The 17,417-nt window shown below is 55.2% G+C and overlaps 1 protein-coding gene across 1 annotated transcript; it reads left to right on the forward strand.

Moving 5' to 3' along the window:
- Positions 1-235: 235 nt before the first annotated feature.
- Positions 236-13,696, forward strand: LOC129126800 (LON peptidase N-terminal domain and RING finger protein 1-like). Its single transcript, XM_054643000.2, has 12 exons — positions 236-747; positions 4,391-4,509; positions 4,916-5,038; positions 5,234-5,359; positions 5,990-6,107; positions 6,847-6,940; positions 8,048-8,162; positions 8,799-8,920; positions 9,325-9,483; positions 9,953-10,115; positions 10,201-10,347; positions 11,469-13,696. Exons 1-12 carry the CDS (start codon positions 384-386, stop codon positions 11,664-11,666), a joined length of 1,848 nt encoding a protein of 615 aa, XP_054498975.2. The 5' UTR covers positions 236-383; the 3' UTR covers positions 11,667-13,696.
- The last annotated feature ends 3,721 nt before the right edge of the window (positions 13,697-17,417 follow it).

Genomic DNA, 17,417 nt, shown 5'->3' on the forward strand with positions numbered 1-17,417 from the left:
CGCCTGCCGGGAACGGGCAGCGGAGCCCCCCAGCCCCGCGGCTCGGGGGGTTTGGCACCCACCGGCACACCGACCCCGCCGGGCCCGGCTCCCCTCCCCGCGCCCCTCGCCCCCGGTTCCGCGGGCTCCGTTACGAAACGCGGCCGGGGCGGGGCGGCGCGGCCGGCGGCGGCCAATGGTGGCCCGGGCAGCCCCGCCACCGGCGCCTGCCCCGGGTCCCTCCGGCGGGCCGGGCCGGGCCGGGCCGGGCCGGGCGGCAGCCGCAGCCTCAGCCGGGGCGGGAGCGGCGCGGGGCGGAGCGGGGCGATGCGCGGGGGCGCGGCGGCGGCCGGGCCGTGCGGGCACCGCCGGCTTTAGGGAGGACAGCTCCCCCGAGCGCCGCCATGAGCGGCCCGAGCTCCCCTCCGGCCGGAGAGAGCCCCTCCGCGCAGCCCCTCGGGCTGGACCTGCTGAGCTGCCCCTGCTGCCGCCTGCTCCTCTGGGAGCCGGTGACCGCGTCCTGCGGTCACTCCTTCTGCAAGCCGTGCCTCGGCGGGGCCGGGCCGTCCCGCTGCCCGCTGTGCCAGGAGCGGCTGGAGCTGCCGGGCATCGGGGCGGCGAGGTGCAGCGTGGTGCTGTGCGGGATCCTGGAGCGATGCGTGCCGCGGGAGCGGCGCCTGGCCGGGCTGGCGGAGCGCGTCCGCCACCGCCTCGCCCGCGGGGACGCGCGGGAGGCGCTGAGGATGGCGCAGAGAGGGGTCGAGCTGGGTAAGGACCACTGGGCTCGGCGGCTGGGAGTGCGGATGGTGGGCTGAGGGGTGCCAGGGGCCAGTCCAGCAGCCCGACAGACGGGGATGCACGGGCTGGGCTGTTGCAGCAGGCGAGTACCAGTGTGGGTGACAATGTAGGTCACCGTGTCCCTGCGGCTCCGTGCGCTCCAAGCCTGCACGGTCCAGAGCGGGAAGCTGGAAGTGTTGTAAGGCAGGGCTGGTGGGGATGGGGATGGGAAGGGGGGATTGCTGGGCATTTCTTCAATATCCGTGGATGTCCCGAGGTGCTGGGGGCGGTGGGCTGCCCGACAAACCGCGCTGCTCGTCCCCTGCCCGGGCCGGTGTCCCATCGGCCACGTGCTCCTGGGGAGGGACGAGCAGCGATACTCACTCACATCGTGCAGGATTTCAGGGTCAGAGAGACAGCTCTGCCCAGGGGGTGACCATTATGTAAAGCGGCTGGGACTCGTCCAGTCGGGGATGGACACGTCCTCTCCCCCAGAGCCTGGCGAGCACACAGCCCTGGCAGAGCTCCTGTGCCAGCCCCATCGTGCAGGTCAGCCCGGCCCGGCCCCTTCTGCAGCCGGCCCTGGCCAGACATTGCCCTGCAGGGCCAGGATCGGGCCCGGGGGCGGGGGGGAGGTGGGGTTTGATCTGCTTTAATGTGTGGCTGTCAGTGGATTTCTTGGAAAGTAAATAAAAGGGGTTATACAATGCGTCTGGAGCAGGGGGTTGGGGCGACGGAGGCAGAATTTCCTTTCTCCGCGGCGTTTCTATGACAGCGCTGAGCTCTCCTCCCGCTCTTATTCATCGCCTGCTGCGAGACAAGTGCCAGAGGTTCAGGCTAAGCCTGGAAGCGAAGGGCTGAGCGGACCGGTCGATCCTGGTGTTGGCAGCAGAAAACAGGTCCTTTTATGCAACCTCCAGAGGCATCCGTCTCTCCCTGCACACCCTCCTTCACAGTAAAGGCTCATGCACGCTCCTCCCGTGCTCATTTGCCAGGCTTTTGCCTGGTTGAGGTGTACAATTAGACTTTTCTTTAAAAATCCTTTGCTAGCATAAAGAGGAAACATTGCAAACTCTGTCCTCACTCTTCCCTGCACGTTCTGTTCCCCGAAAGACAGAAAAGTCTGGCTGAGGGCAACAAGGAAATTGCAGTCACAGGCTCCAGTGAACCTTTGCTTGCTGGGGCTGCCAGGCTCAGTGGGTGGTGCTTTCAGGATGTGTTTTCCAGCTCCTGCAGCCAGCTTTCAGCTGCACACTTTTGTTTTTTTACAGGCTGCCTTTCACTTTGGAACAGAACCACTGATAAGTGTTTGACCCATGGGGATGTTTTATTTGTGGCTCAGTGTGGTGTGATGGGTCAGTTTGCAGTGCCCTGCTCAGCCCAGCCTGTCGAGCTGCTCGCTTTGCTTGGGTGGAAATAAACTGTCAACTTTTTATCTTCATTCTTTCTGAGTGAACATCAGAAAAATGCAGTGTAATGTGTAGCACAGGAGGCCCTCTGACATGCCTGGAGCGTGGAGGCTGGTGAGTCTCTGAGGCTGCCAGCTGGCTGATGGCCCTGCTGTGTAATGATATCATAGATCAAAAATAGCTGCAGCAGCAGAGAAATGCAGAATTCATTGCTCTGTTTTACACATCTGGGGTGTTTTTGGTTTTTTTTTTTTGGCCAAATCAGTTGCTTTTTTTGCTTTATTTGCTGGGCTGTGCAAATGTTTGAATGGGTTCGCCCACATGGAAAATAAGCCTCTAGACTTTGTACCTATTTGTTCATCCCTACCTTGTTAGGGGCTGGGATATTTCATCTCTGGATGGGTGCTTGTGGGATGGGGTACTGAGCAGCAAGTTCCCATGTTTCCTCACTCAGTCCCTAAGGTCTTGGCTAGTATTATAAAGGAAAACAAGCTCCCAGGGACCATCATGCTGTGCTGCACAGCCCAGCATGGCCAGTGCAGCTTTTGCTGCAGGAGGGGCTGTGCCTGGCTCTGCTGCTCTCTGGCTTAGGGTGACACCAGGCAGGGAGCAAAGTCCCTCTGTGCTGGGCACGGGGGCAAGGAGGCAATAGCCATGGCAGAGTTTGCTCCTCTGTGATAAGAAGTGGTGGGTGCCTGGGCAGGGTGACAGCAGAGGCAGGCAGGGAAGGGCAGGTGCTTCCTGCACCCAGCTCTCATGGAGCTGCCAGTCCTGACCTGCAGTTTGCTGGCAGAGCTGCATCAGCACCGTGGTTGAACCGGGCCAGGAGGAAATGCTGCTGGCTTTGGAAGTGCAGGAGAGACACCACCCACAGGGATGATTCCTGGTGATTGCTGATCAGCTGCCAGCCAGGCCCAGGGACCCAGATTGCCCCTGGGAGAGCTCCTGGCCCTTCAGCAAGGTGATGTTACCCACACCACATTGCAACGCAGCAGCCATGCCTGCAAATGGTGCCTAATCTATGATACAAGGCTGGCCTCAGTGCCAGCATCCTGCAGGGTCACCACAAGTGCTGGACCTGCCATCATCCCACAGGGAGCTGGGAGCCTCCAGTGACATTGGAGGACATGGACATGGACATCCATGACACTGGAGGCCTCCCCAGATGCAGCAGGAAGCAGCGAGTCCCCAGCCCCAGCCCCCAGCAGCTTTGGGCTGATGCTCAGAGCTGGGGGATGCAGGGCTGGATGCACAGATCTGTTACCTGAGCTGGAGCACCAGCCCTGCTCTGGATGTAGGGCACCTCCATGAGCTGTGATATAACGGGGTGGGTCTGGGCATCTCTGCATTTCAGAACCCACAAACATTACCATACCTGGGTACTCCATGAGTGTGGGCTCTTGGGGTGCTCTCCCCAGCATGTCCCAGCCCAATTCTGCCACTGGCTGTGCTGATAGGAAGGAAGGAAGGAAGTGCAGATAGGAACGAAGGTCTTTATGTGGTTTTCTGAGGCAGGAAATAAGAGGATCTCACTGCCAGTTTTTTTAGGAAAAGGCAGGAGTGTGTAATGCTTGGTGTCATGCCTAGCAATGCCTGTGGGAGCTGTGCCCCCCCCAGCACCCTGATGTCCCATCAGTGACATTTTGCTGACAAGGAACTGGATTCTCAGTTCTTCTCCTCTTTTTTTGGGGAAATCTCAGCCTTTTCTCATACTTGGAAACCCCAGGTGATGTGGTGCAGGCAGATCCTTACACCCCTTTGGCTTCTCATCTGCCCCAGGAGGGCAGTGACAGCCAGGTGGGTCTGGGAATTCAGGTATCCAGCCCTGCAGTCCTGTTTGGTAACATGTTATTGAGACTGCTGGGTGAGTCACATCACAGAGCCTGCTGTGGCCACAGCCCTGTACGTGTATGGTGGAGCTTTTTTTGCTACATCCCAAAAAGATGGATGAAAGCCCAGATCCCAGCGTGGCTGAGCCCTGAGGCAGTGGTGGGGCCTCTTGGCTGAGGGTGTTTTAGGGAAGGTGGGGAAAAAAAACAAAGGGAAGAGCCTCAAACAATTTAAAACTGGGTATTTAGGGGGAATAACTTCCTTGCAGAGGCTTACAAAGGCAGTGTCTCCTGATGGAGAGCTCAGATGTGAGGCAGTGGCACAGGGACTGTCCCCCTGCGGTGGTGGCCTGTCCCCAGGCTGTCCCCAGGCTCATGTCACACGTTCTCTTGCAGCCCTGGAGTGCAGCTGCCTGCGGCTGTGCCGGGCAGAGGCCCTGCTGGCCCTGGGGCAGTTCCCACAGGCACTGGAGGACCTGGATGCTGTGTGCAGGGCTGAGCCTGGACACCACGAGGTGAGTGGAGGCCACATGGACTGCACAGGAGCAGCTTCCCCCTCTGCTCCATTCTCCATTGGGCTCATCCTGCCCAGAAATGCCCTTTGCAGAGCCACTGGGTTGCTAACCAAGGTGGCAGGTGCTGTGTTGCTCTCCCAGGAGAGGTCTGGCACCGTGTCCATCCTTCACTCCAACTCTCCCTTGGCTTGGCTTTTGCAGCTGCTGCACTTTGGAGAGTCCTGGGATTTTTAGGCAGATCTAATCAGGGGATTGGGACATGTCCAGGTGCTTTGGGATGGGAGCAGAGAGGAGGCAAAGGGACATTCCCTTGGGGCTGGCATGGGAGCTGAAGGGGTCTGACCATGCTGACCATGCTCTGCTGGTCACTGTCTCATAGTCACCACATGTTCTTTCTGCTCTGCAGGCCTTCTTCAGGAAAGGGAAGGTGCTCCTGGAGATGGGGCAGAGAGCTGAAGCCCTGCAGGCATGGGAACACTGCCTGACACTGAGTCCCCATTTCCAGCTGGCTCGGAGAGAGATGGAGAAGGTGGGTGGGCTCTGCCGTGTCCCTCTGCTCTCACATCATACAGGGAGATGTCCTTGTTCTCTGAAGGACTCCACAGAGGGCTCAGCCAGCACAGACACCAGAAGGGTGCTCTGGGGAAAAAAGGGAGCCTGGCAGCCCTCCCACCTCCTTGCTTTTTCCTCCTAGCATCCCCCAGCCCTTGCTTTGTCCTTGCAGATCATCACGGAAGCCGATGCTCCTCAGCCATGCACGGCTGCACACCTGGGTGATGCTCACCTGAGCTCAGCTGGTTCCCAGGTCGATGGAGGGAGCCCAGTGCTCCCATCTTCCACACAAACTCAGGTAAGAGCCTGCAATATCTAAGTCTGCAAGGAGACTTCGTGTCCCTCTGGGACATCCCAGTTGCCCAGTGATGGGAAAGGAGGTGTGATAAGGGGAGGTTGTGCAGGACGTGTAGCCATGCTTACCTGCCTGTGTGCTGGGATCTGCAGCTGGTGGAGGTGGGAGAGCAGGTGTCATCAGGGCTGATGCTGTGGGGACTCAGGAAACAGAGGAGACTTTATCTCTCTATTCATCTCACTACATACGGGGCAAAAAAAGAGGAAAACTAAAAGTGAGTTTCAATTTTTTTAATCTAAAAGACACTTGAGAATAGTTCAGACCTTTTGCAGCTGTTAAGGAAGCTTTTATTTTCCTCTTTGCCTTCTATAAACAAATTTAGCAGGCTTGGAGAGAGGAGGGAATTCAGAAGATGGGCTCAGGTACACCCAAATAGCAGTTGGTGCACTGGACAGAGTGAACCATGTTTTAACCATGAGGTGGGCAGCAATGTCTGAAGGCCACTCTCCTGCTGTCCTGCAGATGGAAGCTGTTAATGTACAGTGACACAGTGACACACCAGAACACCTCCCAGTGCTTGGTGGGACAGAGGGAGAAGAGGGTTTGGGCTCAATTCCAACTTGCTGTGCCTAGGATCAGGAGGGAGAGCTGGCAGATGGCCCAGGGGGTGCTGGGTGTGAGCACAGCCAGGACAGATCCGCCCTTCCCCAGCCAGAACCGGAGACGGCGGCAGGGAGTCAGGGCCTGTTGGGTGAGTGTCATCACAGGTACCACAATGTTGTGTCATGCAAAATACTTGTTTGAAATCCATTTTGGCACTGAAAATGTGCTGTTTGCACTGTGTCCAGCTCAACAAATATGCCAGGGGCACGTGATGGGGCAACTCTGGCCGGGACATTCACTGCTCCTCATGCACCTGGGGAGGATCCACCTGATCTTCCTGTGTGAGCTTACAGCTGACCTTTGCTCCAGCTTGGTGACAAGTTCTTGCTAAAGCCAGGCATCACTTGTTCCCTGTGTGGAGTCAGGGGGAGGCTTTCTGTGGTTCCCATGTGTTTGGATGGGTTTTGGTTTAGATTAAATTCCCCTGTGGGGGACAGGACATGCCTTGAGCTGGGCAAGCAGCACCTCCATCAGCATTGACTTGCCATCAGTGTCCAGCCAGGTGGACATATAGCAGTGATGGCTCATGGCAGGTCTCCAGAGACTTCCATGCTGGAGCTTTTTGGGCCACTTTGCTGCCCAGTGCCTCAGTTTCCCTGCCTGCAAAAGGGGGAGATACCACCTACCCCTACCATGAGACCTACTGACACACCAGCTATGTTTTAACACAGATGGGTTAATAGAGGGGTTTATGTTGAATTTCCTAGTGACACTTTCAAAGCACTTTGTGGGGCCGTTATGCCTCAGAACGAGGTCAGAAAGCAAATAGAAAGCAAATATTAATTTCCTATATTGAAATGGGGGATTTTCTTCTCTTTTACCACTAGATAACAAGGAGGAGACAGCAGCAGCAAAGTGTACCCAGCCATGCCTTGGGGAGTCACTGAGCATATCTGACTTGGAGTGCTCCCTCTGCATACGGTGAGTTCCTCTCCAGGAGAGCTTTTAGGATGAAGAATTGGCACCTGCTGGGTTTCCTTTACTGATGTGCATCTTTCTTCACATCTTAATAGCAAGCTCAGTCCTGAGAACTGCTGATAGAGATAAGAGGGGAAGGCAGGGCTATGGGACACCCTGCCAGGCTGCAGGAGCTCAGATCACCCTGTCTCAGGGTGCAGCATCACTGGGGCTGTATCCCCTGGGACAGAGATGTGGAGCTGGGGATGTTCAGTGGGGTCAAAGACCAAAAGCAGTGGTTGCCCTTTGTACCTGCAGGCTGGGACAGGAAGGTGTTGCCCAGGGAAATTCCCTCCATGATGGGGATATTGCAGACCTAGAGGGGAGCATTTTGGAGCTCTTTGCCTGGTACAGGTGGAACAGGGAATGGGATAGAGCCTGTGTTTGTCTGCTGGCTCAGAGCTGGTGTTGCACTGCCACAGGGCATGCTGAAACCAGGCTGTTATTCCTGGTGTGTCCCAGGACAGAGCAGTTGTGCAAGGGCTGCTGGCAGAGAGCTGGGTGGGTGTTGCACTGCCAGATGTGCAAGTTGGTCAAGGTCCTTCTGGCAGCTTTTTCCAGGTCTGTGCATGGGGGAGAGAGACTGAGACTGCATCTGGCCTGAATTATGTGAATTTGGGTCTCTTCTGAAAGAAGAAAACAGTGTTTAGGAGGAGTCAGGGCTTTCCTGAGACTTTAATTTAATTTCTGACCATGGAGCTACCTGTGAGCAACTTGAGCACTTGCTGCTGGCTCTGCTCCTGGAGCAGGGGAGAAGGAGGAACTTTCCTGTCACTGCCTTTTGGATTACACACCACTGTGGGTGTCTGGGGAAGCACAGACCTGGCAGGACCAAGGGGTGTCATGTGTGTACTGGTGGGATTTGCTGGGACTCCGTGGAGACCCTGCAGAGAGGGGGAGCAGAGCTCAGGCCTGGAACAGTTCTCATCCTACATCATTGTGCAAGCCCAGCAGTCTGAGCCCAGACTTTCCAATTAAAGTGCTAATTAAGGTCTCTCTCTGCCAGACTTATCTGTGCTCCTTTCCCTTCGTTGCTCCCTGCAATCCATTGACTCTGATCGCCTTTTGCAGGATGTTCTTCGAGCCAGTGACGACGCCCTGTGGTCACACCTTCTGCAAGGAGTGCCTGGAACGCTGCCTGGACCACAGGCCCAACTGCCCCCTCTGCAAACAGAGCCTGAGAGAGGTGAGGGCACGAGTGCCACGGGATGGAGCCCAGGGGAGAGCTGGGAGCCAGCTCCAGCTGCTGGCTGCCTGCCCAGGGCTGGGCTGGGAAGGTGCAGTGCTCTTCCATTAGCAGCTCCCAGGCATGGCAGTGTCAGCTCCACTCACATGGGAATGACCAGACAGTTGATAATTAAGACCAAGAGATTCATTTCCACAAGATGCCACAGTGATTTAGTGAGATTGTAAACAGGAGAGGGGAGAGAGAGAGAGACAGAAGAAAATGCTAATGACTTTAAAAAATGGAAATGGATGGAAAACCTGCTAGCCTGGAGATTTGATTTAATCTTTAATGAAAAGGGATTTGGATGAGACCATCAGGGAAATTAGGTTGTCATACAAGGACTGCATCACTGTCAGAGACAGGACGCTGTGCTGGACGGGCCCTGGCTCTGAGCTGTGTCTGGAGCTCTCGGTGGAGCTGACATCCCATCCTGCTCAATGGCTCAACATCCCCCATGAGGTTTTATCCTTGACTTTCTCTGGTCTAAAATTACCTTCAGTTCCAATAAAAGTGAGCGTGATTCAGAGTTCAGCAGGGCCTCAGGGCTTCCTCCCTGCTCTTCTCCAACCTATTTTTGGGTCTAATTCCTTTCAGTACCTGAAGGCTGGGAGGTACAGCCCCACAGTGCTGCTGCAGGACATCATGCTGGCCACCTTCCCCACACAGCTGGCTGAGCGCCGGGAGCTGCACCGGGCAGAGATGGCAGAGCTCTCCAAGTAAGCAGGGACTGCTCCTGTGTGTGTCTGTGTGTGTGTGTGTGTGTGAGGGGACTGGAAGGGGCTCTGAGAGGGATGTCCACACCCCATACCACTTCTGTGGCTTGGTTCTGTTCAAGTGATGACTGTACCACCTTCAGGACCACATTGCAGCAGTTCAGTGTGGGTGTGGACATGCCCCATGAGGCACCTGGGGGTGAGGGACCATCTTTGCAAGGAGCTGTTTTGTGGGCAGAATCTGTCCTTGCTCTCTTGGCGAGCCAGGTGGAAGCTTTAGTGCTGCTCTGTGCTGGAGCATCACTTCTTGTGCATAAGGACACACCTGGTTTGGGGGAGCAGCTGATGCAGGGACGGGCTTTGCCTAGGGAGGTCTCACTTCTGTGGTTTCTCCTTCTGTCCCTCAGCCTGACCAAGAACATCCCCATCTTTGTGTGCACGATGTCCTTCCCTGGCATCCCCTGCCCTCTGCACGTCTTCGAGCCTCGGTACCGCCTGATGATCCGGCGGTGCCAGGAGAGCGGCACCAGGAGGTTTGGCATGTGCATATATGAGAATGGGAAAAGGTGAGCTCCTGGGCAAGCTGCCCCTGCCCCAGCTGGTTTGCCTCTCTCTGCTCCAGCCCCAAATGTCTAAAATACTGAGTAGTTCTGAAAGGTTTCCCCTATCAGTGCCATCTCACAGATAATATTGTCAGGGAAGGGGGAGTGTTCCCCACAGTGCAGAGTGAAATGGGATCAAGGAATGAGGCCAGCACTGGAGCTGGACAGAGCCAGTGGTAACTGTCAAATACAATTCAATACAATTCTTGGAACAGCTTCTGACTCAGGATGTCTCTGAGCTCCATGGTTCTCTGGCTGTGACCTCCAGCTCCTCTTAGTGAGCACTGGGAGGAGACTTGATTGAATCTCTGAATTTGCCCCTGCCCTGCCATCTTGTTCCTGATCCTTTTGGAGACAATACCTTGCCTTGCCAGCTCCCTTGCCTCCTATTACCCCAGCTCAGCCCCTGTTTTCTGTCCCTGTGTCCCTGCAGCTTTGCTGACTATGGCTGCATGCTGGAGATCCGTCAGGTGGAGCTGCTGGCCGACGGGAGGTCCTTGGTGGACACCATCGGCCGGCAGCGGTTCCGCGTGCTGAGCCGCGGCCACAGGGACGGCTACCACACCGCTGACATCGAGTTCCTGGAGGACAGGAAGGTGAGGGCAGGGCTGGGCAAAACCCTGGGCTGCAGCAGGACAGATCCTCCCCACGGACACCCGTGTCCCTCTTGGCTCTGTCCAGGTGTCCGGGGAGGAGCTGCAGGAGCTGCAGTGCCTGCACGAGAGCACCTATCGCCTGGCCCAGCGGTTCTGTGAGCACGGGGACCTCACCTCCAGGCACATCCTGATGCAGCATGGACCACTGCCAGAGAAGGAGGAGGACATCCAGGTAATCCCCAGAGGGAAGGGATGCACCAAACAGAGCACCAAGAGAGCCTCTGAAGCAGTGCTGTTCCTGCACTAACTATCCTGCTTCCCTACTTGGCTTCCCCCCAGGATGAACAAAAAAAATCCAGTTTTTCACCCCTGTTACAGCATCTCTTATCCAGACAGTTGGTGGGGGCTTGTGTTGTAAAACTGCTTGATGTTTCTTTATGGTTTTAAACTGCTCTTGGAAACTGAGCACTGAGTTCTAAAATCTTTCCCAGAGTCTTTTCTTAAATGAGACCTGAGAAACTGAACTCTGTGTGTTTGAAAACTTCTTGGGAAAAAGAAACCAAACAAATTGGCAAAGAGGCGAACTCTGCAGCTTGTTGAGTCTGCAGTCTCCTTTCTCACAGTGGTCCTTTGAGACAGCCATAGCTGGCCAGTGGTAAAGAGCTAAGAGGACAGGATCCAATTTGCTTATTATACTGCTCTGACAAATTCAGATTCTGTAGGAGAAAAGAAATCCCAAAATTTAATTTTCACTCCTTTAAGAAAGCGTTTCCTCTCTGGATCATTACAAATATACTCTTGCTGGCTTGTCCCAGCTAAGGCTGTCCTGGCCAGGAGTCACATTAATGATGTGCTCAGGAATTACAAAACAACTCACCCTCCTTCAGCTACATTGAGCTTTTCCCTCTTAGTTTGGCTCAGGTTGTAGAAAAGAAAGCAGTGCCCAACAGCTCTGCCTGCCTGGCCTGCGCCTCACCTCTTCAAGTGAGAGCCAATGTCCCAAAAACACTGGCCATGCAGGATTTGGCCTGTGTTTGCAAAAAGCACTGGCTGCAACAAGGAAATGCACAAGATATTTCATTGTCTCTTTAGGATAGACTTTCTCCCAGTTACAGATGAGATGCAGATGCAGATGAGCCAGGAGGCTCCCTGGGGAATGCTTGTCTGGAAATTGAATTTGTTTGTCCAGCAGTTTTGAGCTTGGACAACAGAAGGGCTGTTCAGATGAATACCTGGCCAAAGCTGGCGTGGCTATCCTGACAAGAGCAACTCTTTGCCACCAGCGATGGATGCAGTGATGCTGCATCCCCCTCGCAGCTCTGACGCGGGGGTCTCTCCCTCTCTCCTCCCCAGGCTTCAGCAGACGGCCCGACGTGGTGCTGGTGGCTGATCTCCATCCTGCCCCTGGACCCGTCCTACCAGCTGAGCCTGTTCTCCTGCACGTCGCTGCGGGCCCGGCTGTCGCAGCTGCAGCGCATCCTGACGGCGCTGCTGCAGCAGCCCCCGCCCCGCCACCTCCTGCCCGAGCGCAGCCCCCGCCGCCGCCTCTGAGCCGCCCTGCCCTCCCCGGACTCACCTCCGCCCTCGGCTTTCTCTCTGTGTGGTTTGAGCGTGGTTTGAGCCCCCTCTTCCATCCCCCAAAAAGTGACCTCAGCGATGAGCTGGGTGCTCTGCCCGGCTGGCAGCAACACTGTGCCGTCCGTGCCACCTCTGGAGCTGCTTGGTGCCACTGCTGCTTGCTGTGCCACCCCAGGGGATGCTGGGTTGGTCTCCAAAGCCAAAATCAATTGCTGAGTGGCTTCTGCACTGAGGAGGATTCTCCTTAGGGGGAGGACTGAGTGCTGGGATTGCCTCAGTTTGGGTTCTTCCACTTTGAAGGACAACTTAGGATCATCTGGTAGATGATCCTGATTCACACAGGAAATTTAGAGGCTGGGGAGAGGTGGCACTGGGGAAGCAGAGAAGTTCCAAAGGCTTCCTTTGGAGGACGCTGACGGCTCTGCCGCTGCTTACAGCTTTGTGTTTCAACAAGAAGAAAGGTTAAATTAAACAATCTCAAACTCGTGGTCTTGCTCCCAACCACCTCCATGGCCACATGGTGAGGAGATGGTCCTCTTTGGATGCTCTCAGGTCCAGACCCCCCCTTCCCACTGCTCTGCTCGGTGCTGTGCTGTTTGCTGGCCAGACCCTTCCCGGGACACTGCCAGCCACTCCCCTCCCTGCCAGCTCCAGTGCTGTGAAATGCCGTGGGAAGGGGAATTCTGTCAGCTTTGGTGCTTTTCCCCTACCCAAAGGCTGCTGTTCCCCACCCGGGCTGGGTTCAGGTTACAGGGCTGGACCTGGGGGCTGGGAGGAGCTGATAGCACAAGGGAGTTAAGTCTGGAAGTTTTGTTGTGAGACTTTCTGTTCCTTGACTAATGCAATTTCCCCCTGTTCTGTGTTTGTTGTGAACTTTCTGCTTCCTCAGGAGAAAATCAGGATCTCAGCCGAGGCTGGACCCTTGCACTTGGGACCCAGAATAGTTCAGGATCCCCCAAAAGAGCACAGAGAGGTCAAAGGGATCCAAATCTCTGGGTTGGAGGGAAGGGGCAGGATCAGTGACCCAGGGCAGGAGCCACATGGCAGGAGAGTGAGTGCTTGGCTGCTGCTTGTCTCTAGACACAGGGCAAAGACTCTCTGGCCCGACCAGGCCTCCATGGAAATCCTGAAGATTTGGGATTTTTGTCTTTCATCCATAATTTCAGTGGCTTTGAGGTCAGTTGTAGGAGTGACATCCACCTAGTTGTTGGATTAACACTGCTTCTGGAATTTTATCCCTGCATTTCTCAAAGGCACCACACCCCCTCAGAGAGCTGTTGGATGTGTGTGGGAGAGAAGATCAGGGCACTGATCCTTACTGCAGGTGTTTCTGGGCTGAGCCTGGGTGGGACACGGGCTCCAGAGAGGTCCCTGCTCAGGGCCACCACCTTCCCCTGCCCTGTCTCCAGGAGTGGGCAGTCCCTGTCCTCCTGTCCATCCAAGTGCCTCCCTGGAGTGACAGTCAGGAACAGGGCTGGCTCCCCAGAGCCTCTGTGAGCACAGGGCACCTGAGGACAGCTCAGAGCTGGATTGGCTCCTCACCTTTGAGCCACGGTGCTGGCCCAGGAGCACCATGACTGCCAAGGAGCCATTTCCCTGGGATGTCAGCCTGGCAGGGGATGAAGGGATGCTTTGCACTGCCAGGGCAGGTGGCAGGATGACACTGAAGTTCAGGAAGTGCCTTTCTTACCCCCAGGGTCAATGTGGGCTCACCCTGTGACATCCCCACCCCAAGCCACTCACCTGCCCCATGAGCTGCTCTTTCCCCAGGGCTGGGAGGTGCCTGTGGGTCCCTCCAGCAAGGGGTTGGCATGGGGGGGATGCAGGAGATGCCCTGTCACACTGGGGAGGGGCCAGGGCCCAGAGCCACCTCTGCTTTGGGAAGGGATCTGTGCAAATTGCTCCAGTTTGCTTGGAGCACCTTTGTGGTTTTTATTACTGTCTTTGCTCTTGGAGTTACATTTTCTTTCAGGTCGTTGAAATAAAGACCTTTGTTGTTGTTATTGTTGTTTTGTTGCTGGTGTTTAACTTTTGGCTGCTCATTAATAAAAGTGCTTGGGGATCCCCAGGGAGATTTGGGGACAGATGGAGGGGTCACACCTTGGCCTTCAGACAGCAAGGTAGGCCCAGTTACCACGGTCCAGCAAGGGCAGCTGGCAACAAGGGGAAGGAAAATGGTTTTGCTCACAGAATGTGTGTGAAACAAGACATGAGGAATGAGCTCCTGCCCGTCATTGCAGCTGAGGGCTCTGGGGAAGGATGGGATGGGAGATGAGCCCAGTGGAGGTGCTGGCCAGCGTGGGATGAGCCTGGAGGCAGTGTCCCCAAATGCTGTGGCTAGCATCTGTCCCTGTCCTGCCTCTGCAGCCATGGGCAGAGGGCTGGGAGCAGGTTAGCTCCTGGCAGCTGGCATTAGGGATGAGAGGTGATCCAGGGAGATGTGCATGGGGTCTAAAATGAGAGGGTGGTCCTGGATGGGAGGTGAGGTCCTGCTGGGACAGCTCTCACCTGTCTCCTGCTCCCATCTTGCCTCTTCCCTCTGCTTCCCAAGGTGCCATCCAGAGCAAGGACAAGAAGGGAACTGCCCAGCTGTGCTGTGCTCCTTCCCTGGGAACAGCTGCAGCAGAGGGGGAGAGGGCTCAGGTGGGCTGAGATGGCAGATAATAATCCTAAACAGGTCCCACCCCTCAGAGCAGTGTCCCTGCTATGCCATTAATAACTGCCTCCGTGAGGAATTACACCTTGAATTCCCGCCAGCAACGCTCCAAGAAGCAGCTGTGCCCTGCTGAAGCCCAGCTGTGGCTGTGGCAGCCCAGGCCTGTGGCCGGTGCGTGCCCGGAGCTGGAGCTGACAGGGACCCTGTGCCGTGTGTCCCTGCTCCCACTAGATGTCAGGAGGAGGCTGAGTGCGGGCCAGCAGCGAGGCACAGCGCAGGGGATGTGCAGCATCGCCTCCCGCCACAGCCTTGGCTCTTCTCTCCCAGCCCTGGCCCAGCTGGGCTGCCCTGAGCCCTCCATCAGGTGCAGGTCACCGCGAGTCCGTCTCCAGCTCCCCAGGCACGCAAGGTCTGTGCTGCAGGCTCCTGTCCCCACTCCTGCCAGTTTGTTCTCTTGGCACTGAGGCATTTGGGGTGTCCCCATCATCAGTGCCCGGGCAGAAAGGGACCTGGGGGCACTGGTGCCAGCCCCCTGGCCATGAGCCAGCAGAGTGCCCTGGTGGCCAGGAAGGACAAGGGCTCCTGGCCGGGGTCAGCAATGGTGTGGCCAGCAGGAGCAGGGAGTTCATTCTGCCCTGTACCTGGCCCTGCTGAGGGCACACCCTGAGTGCTGTGCCCAGCTCTGGGCCCTCAGGTGGGGAAGGACCTTGGGATGCTGGAGTGCGTCCAGAGGAGGGGCTGGGAACACAAACCCCGTGAGGAAGCCCTGAGGGAGCTGGGGGTGCTCAGCCTGGAGAAAAGGAGGCTCAGGGGTGCCCTCATCACTCTCTGCAGCTCCTGAAAGGTGCCTGGGCTCAGCTGGGGTCGGGCTCTTTCTCCAGGCAGCACTGACAGAACCAGAGGACACAGCCTCAAGCTGCACAAGGGAAATACAGGTTGGATATTAGGAAAAAGTTTTTTATGGAAAGAGTGATAAAGTTCTGGAATGGTCTGGTGGTGGAGTCACCATCCCTGGGTGTGTTTAAAAAGAGACTGAATGTGGCACTGGGTGCCAGGGTTTAGTGGAGGTCCCCACTTCCATCACCCCAAAATGGGACCTCCCCAAGAGCACCATGTCCTCCCTTCCTGTTCCACACCTTCAAATCTAGACATGGGTGACAACTTCCCTCACCTAACAGTGTAGGCAGGCAATTAGATAAAGAGGTAAATAATTAATACAGCAGGTGTCAGACTGTGCCTCATCTTTCTTTAACAAATGGTGCATTTCCAAACTAATTAGACCAGCCGGTACTTGAGAGAACAGAAAATCAACACAAGATTGTTCAAGCTAAGATTCTCTTCTCTAGCAATGAAAGTACATGTTAAAGTTAATGAAGGTGGGAAGAAAAAGGAAAAAAACAGCACCTAATTTTTTTCCACCCTGTAGCAATACCAGTTGGTGCAATGAAAGAGGGGTTGTATTGTTCCTGCTTTTTCAGAAGGAAAAAAAAAAAGCAGAGGAAAGCACTGAAGACAGATGTGCCGTCTCTTTCAAGAAACTCACCCACAGGATGTATTCAAAGCTGGAAAATGACAAGTGATGAAAAAAAAGTGACTCAAAGTCACTGCTGAAGAAGTTGAAGTGCTCACCCTGCCTTTTCACCTGGAGAAACATTGAATATCCTTTGTTAGAAGGGACCCACTAGGACAGCGAGTCAAACTCCTGGCCCTGCACAGCCCCAGAAATCACACCATGACAATGGTTGGGATCTCACGATGGTGCTGTCCCTTCCTCTGGCCAGGCTGCACGAGGGGGTGGAATTCACCCCTGTCCTGTACAAAGCAGAGCATGGTGATCCCGCTGAAGGTGACCCAGGGCAGAGATCAATGGCAGCTGGACAAATGCCTTTGTCTCCTGTGCAGTGGCACTTTGGAGGTGCTGCACTGGCATTTCCTGGCTGTGCTGCACGTGGGAACTGTGCAGAGCCAAGCCCTGGTCTGGGATGATGCATCAGGTGGAGCTGCCTTAGCATGACGGCTGGTAATTCTCTCCATTAATAAACTGATTTACAGTGACAGCCTTTTTCCAAAGGCTTTTCCAGACCCATTTAGCTCCCTCACACCAGCAGTGCTACCAACCTGCAACTGAGAAGCTCTGGATTTGGGACAGTAACAAGGGGCTGCCTCCCAGCCCTCCCACACACCCCCTGATTCAGGGCCACCTCTCAGCCCCTGGGAGCACCTGGAGGAGGGATTGACCCTGAGTCTCTGCCCACAGCCACATCCCACTGGTGATTTGGGCTCTCCTTGCTGATTCCTGATTTCACATACCCCTTTGAGCCCAGGCAAAATATTTACAGGACTGATTAAATATCAAGGAAATGGGGAAACTTGTTAAAAGCGTGGAACTTATATAAATACGGCATTATTGAGATAAAATGTGACTTTTAGCAAGGACAGCTCTCTCAGTTGGGCTGTGTTTACCTTAATTGTTTCCCTCCATTAATTACAGTCTGAGAGGAAGACTTGTGCAAATTGAAATAAATTAATCGAATTTGTTTAGAGTTTTGTGTGTCTGGCTTATGGGGATTGCAATTAAGCTGGTATGTTTGGTGTATTAAATTACATTGCCCAGATCTATTCTTCCCTTTTCAAGCACCATGAACGTGAAAAGGCAGAAGTCAGTGACAATTAAAGGGTAAACAGGCAGTGTGAGTGATGGTTATTTTAGCTCCTGTGCCTCAAGAATTTCACTCTTTGAAAGAATTGAGGCTCATTCTGTAATAAACAGATCACCAGCTCTTGTGCTATGAAAGATGAAGGGGAGATGGTGGAGCAGAGACCAGGGCTCATCCCAGCTCTGCCCTGGCAGTGGAACAGTGATGTGGGTGGGAGTTCAGTCCAATTCTCCAGGAAAATCAGGCTCTGTGACTCAGCAGCCTTGCGTGTGTTCCTGCTCGTTCCCACCAGCAGCTGCCCAGTACCACCCACGTCTGACACAGGGGAAGAGGCTTCCAGATATACCCAGGTCCTGGCAAGGTCTGTGGAAATGAGAAATTAAATGGATAAAAAATTGCATCTTCCTAATG

Source organism: Agelaius phoeniceus, chromosome 15, assembly GCF_051311805.1.
Source record: "Agelaius phoeniceus isolate bAgePho1 chromosome 15, bAgePho1.hap1, whole genome shotgun sequence".
Taxonomy (NCBI): domain Eukaryota; kingdom Metazoa; phylum Chordata; class Aves; order Passeriformes; family Icteridae; genus Agelaius; species Agelaius phoeniceus.